General features: G+C 50.0%; 1 protein-coding gene across 1 annotated transcript in view; it reads right to left on the bottom strand.

The window, feature by feature from the left end:
- ralgapa1 (Ral GTPase activating protein catalytic subunit alpha 1) overlaps nt 1–3957 on the bottom strand; it is a 55515-nt gene that overhangs the window by 34655 nt on the left and 16903 nt on the right. Inside the window, exons 20-25 of the mRNA XM_025058446.1 lie at nt 1772–1905; nt 1431–1665; nt 747–953; nt 520–672; nt 245–438; nt 72–170 (exon numbers count right to left, since the gene is read on the bottom strand). Of these exons, the coding sequence (XP_024914214.1) occupies nt 72–170; nt 245–438; nt 520–672; nt 747–953; nt 1431–1665; nt 1772–1905 (1022 nt within the window). The remainder of the gene's footprint in view (nt 1–71; nt 171–244; nt 439–519; nt 673–746; nt 954–1430; nt 1666–1771; nt 1906–3957) is intronic.

The following is a 3957-nucleotide window of genomic DNA, read 5'->3' as shown; positions in this document are numbered from 1 at the left end:
CCAATTAAGTCATTTTATTCCTGCCGCGTGTACCCCCCCCCCCCCCCCCCCCCCCCCCCCCCACTTGTTACCTTGAAGAGCCAGGGGGTGAGGATCCTGAGTGGGGGGATGAGAACAGGCGGGGGAGGAGAGGACTGGTTGTCCAGAGAGATGCCCAGATTATCTCTAATCTGAAAAGAAAAACAGAACTCTTCAGCAGTCATCCCAGTGGGGAGCCTCCTGTGGTTTTACCGACTGCTTTTACCTTTGCCAGGTTTTGCCAAAGTTCACACAGGTAGTCAAAGACCTGGGCGTGGATCTCTGGGTCTTTGATGCTGTTCACATCTCCCAGGATTCCCAGCATCCTTCGCCACATCACGGTGGCGACGTCCGAGTGCCACCCGGTGAGAGAGCCGCCCGCCATCACGCTGCAGTCCTCCCCCGGGAACTCGCTGGTTTCTACGGAGGGTGAACGGAGCGGTTAGAGACGAGGCGGCTGGTCCACAGAGGACCAGGAGCTCAGCACAGGTGGACTGTTACCCAGGTCATCGGGGGTCTGCAGGACGGAGTGGTGGAGCTTCTGGTCCAGCTGCAGGTGCGTGTGTTCGGCGTGCTCCATGGTCAGTGTAGCGGGGGAGGGCGTCTGTGAGCGGGAGCCGCCGAGCGAATGCATGGGAGAAGCGCTCTCAGACCCTGGACAGGAACAAGGGCAGAGGAGTCACATGACATGACAACAGAGCAGCGGCGACGGTGACTCTGGTCCGTACCAGTGACAGTAACAGTGTGGCTGAGGCTGCTGGTCTCTGAGTCGAGGTGCAACGTTGTCAAACTGGCCACTTCGTGCTCCTCACAGGCCGCACCGACCCCCAGACTGTCCTGGTCCAGAGAGCTGTCACGACCCCCCCCTCCTCCTCCTCCTCCTCCTCCTCCTCCTCCTCCTCTGCCTACACAGGCCTCTGAGGTGAAAGTGAAATCTACAGAGATGAAGAGAAAGACTTCATCAACAGATCAACAGATCAACAGATCAACAGATCAACAGATCAACAGGGTTAGGGTGAGTTAAGATTAGTTTCAAACTTGGTTCATGAATTTCTATCTTTTCAACCTGGTGTTTGGACTGATGGGTCTGTTGGTCAGTACTGACCAAACACAGGACAAGACCATCAGTATATTATATTATATTATATTAATGAGGATGGATGGATGGATGGATGGATGGATGGATGGATGATGGATGGATGGATGATGATGGATGGATGATGATGGATGGCTGATGATGGATGGATAATGATGGATGGATGATATATACACACATATATATGAACATGTGAAAAAAGATGAAAATATATGTACACATATATACGTATATATATACATATACATACACATATATACACACATATACACACATATATACTTAGATATGTACACATGTACTGACTGGTCCTTACTGTCAAACTTGCAGGTGGAGTACTGAAAGGCATTGAAGGAGTCTGATTGGCTGTCTGAACTGATGACATCAGAACCACTGGCACTGGCAGGTGACGTCCACTCAGACGGAACCCCGGGATCGTCGACGGGCCGAGGGTCGTCAGACGGCCTGGAGCCGGGACTCTGCCCTGCTTCCAGGAGTTCAGGCAGGTCCTTGGGGACCTCCAGGCTGCCCGGGCTGCTGCCACGACGGCCCTGCAGGGTAAAAAAAAAACAGCCAGACGGCGTTTGAGGGTTGGACGCCCCTGACAAACATGGAGCGTTCAGCCCTGGTGTTTGTGTCGGCGGGTGCTGCCCTCACTACGGTTCCTTTGACCCCCAGCCTCTCCTGGATGAACTCGTCCATGAGGTCGGAGACATTTGGGTTGCTGCTTCCAACATCGGTGGAGACCGGACGGGCCTTCTGGACCACCACCGCCTCCTCCTTGTTGTTGGCTGCGGACACACAAACACAAATGGAGATGTAAAGGCAGAGCACGGCGGCCGAGAGCGGAGGATTATTCTAGATGGTTCTACCACTCCGTCCACAGTCTGTCCCTGAACACCACAGACCACACCGTGTCCAACATGGAGACAGTGACAGAATCAAAGCATGAAAAATATATAAAATCCTGTTTCTAAACCTAATGAAGATTTTGTTTCAGAAACATTGCACTGGAGCTGAGTTCATATCCTGTATATATTAATATATTAACACATATATTATTGGTCTGGACTATAGCACAGCCTGGTGTTGATCTGTGGTAATGACGACTTTGACCAAAAGATGAATGTGGATTAAAAAGCCAAAACACACCCAGCAGAGGAGAGTGATGCGGGGGTTAATTCACAGCATGCAGAGGTTAGATCAAACATGAAGCACAACAGTGGCCATCAGGCATGGAGCTAGCTGTTAGCTGTTAGCTGTTAGCTGCTAGCTGCTAGCTGGAGGAGATGACAGCATTCAACGGTGTCAGTCATCCTGACACGTCAACATGTTCTAGTCATTTCCACATCTTCGTCAGTAATAAACTGATAATAGTAATAGAGTAATAGAGTATTTTTACTCTACAGAGTAATAATACAGTTTCTGTGGAATATTTACTTCAGACATGATTTCAGTCCGTTATTCAGTGCTAGGCTAGAATGGTTGTTGTTGTTGTTGTTTACAGGGGTTGGTTGGGTGGGGGGGAGTCTGTTACTGCTCCTGTTACTGCTGCTGTTACTGCTGCTGCTGTTGCTGCTGCTGTTACTGCTGCTGTTACTGCTGCTACTGTTACTGCTGCTGCTGTTGTTACTGCTGCTGTTACTGCTGCTGTTGCTGCTGCTGCTGTTACTGCTGCTGTTACTGCTGCTACTGTTACTGCTGCTGCTGTTGCTGCTGTTACTGCTGCTGTTACTACTGCTGCTGTTACTGCTGCTGCTGTTGCTGCTGTTACTGCTGCTGTTACTACTGCTGCTGTTACTGCTGCTGCTGTCACTGCTGCTGCTGTTACTGCTGCTGTTGCTGCTGCTGCTGTTGCTGCTGCTGTTGTTACTGCTGCTGCTGCTGTTACTGCTGCTGCTGTTGCTGCTGTTGCTGTTGCTGCTGCTGCTGTTGCTGCTGTTGCTGTTGCTGCTGCTGCTGTTGCTGCTGTTGCTGCTGCTGTTACTGCTGCTGCTGTTACTGCTGTCACTGCTGCTTCTTCTAGGCCAACTGTTGTGGCGACTCAACACTAAAGTACACACGTGTGTTCAAAGCCAACATCTTTTGTAACAGTGCAGTGTAACAGTAACACCAACACCAACAGCTGGTGGACGTACAGATGCTGATGTGGACCAGGCTGGTACTGACACACAGACAAACAACCACAGACACGTCAGTAAATATTCTTTGTATCCAGATACTGAATACAAACTACTGCAGTATAGCGTCATCACAACTGGTCTAATGCTGCACTCTAGTGGTCAGACGGTGACTGGTGCAATAGTTTCTCCTGGCAGGTTTATCACCAGCACATTGGACAGTGACGTAAAGTGTCGCTGAAAGTTTTGGACGGCCTCTAGTGGTGTTTTAGGGAAATACCATTTTTTAGGATCATTTTTTCGTTTGTTTTTTTTTTTTTTTCTCCAGGAACCTGTGTTTAGGAGGAGGACGGTTGTTTCCTTCTGTGCAGCTGAAGATGGCCAAAGTCCAGAGAGGAGGAGGAGGAGGAGGAGGAGGAGGAGGTGAAGGCTGCATGCAACATTTAGAAGTGGAAGAAGGAGACGGAGAAGGGGAAAGGGCAGAAGTGGTTAAATTCCCAGAACCTTAAGGAAAATAGGTGGAGGCGAGGGGGTTGGGGGGGCTTCTCAAAACCAGTGGAGAGGTGGGGGGGGGCCATCCTTGACAGGAGGCAGGATGAAGAGGGGGCAACTTTCAAGAGGAAACGCATCAACAGGCAGTTGAGTTTCAGTCCAGCAGCAAGATGATGAGTGTCAGCCAAACCAAAAAAAAAAAAAAAAAAAATCATTCCATCAAAAAAAACC

This window comes from Cynoglossus semilaevis, chromosome 1, assembly GCF_000523025.1.
Source record: "Cynoglossus semilaevis isolate Cse_v1.0 chromosome 1, Cse_v1.0, whole genome shotgun sequence".
Taxonomy (NCBI): Eukaryota; Metazoa; Chordata; class Actinopteri; order Pleuronectiformes; family Cynoglossidae; genus Cynoglossus; species Cynoglossus semilaevis.
The sequence above is the reverse complement of the archived record's forward strand: the minus strand, read 5'-3'. Positions and strand labels throughout refer to the sequence as shown.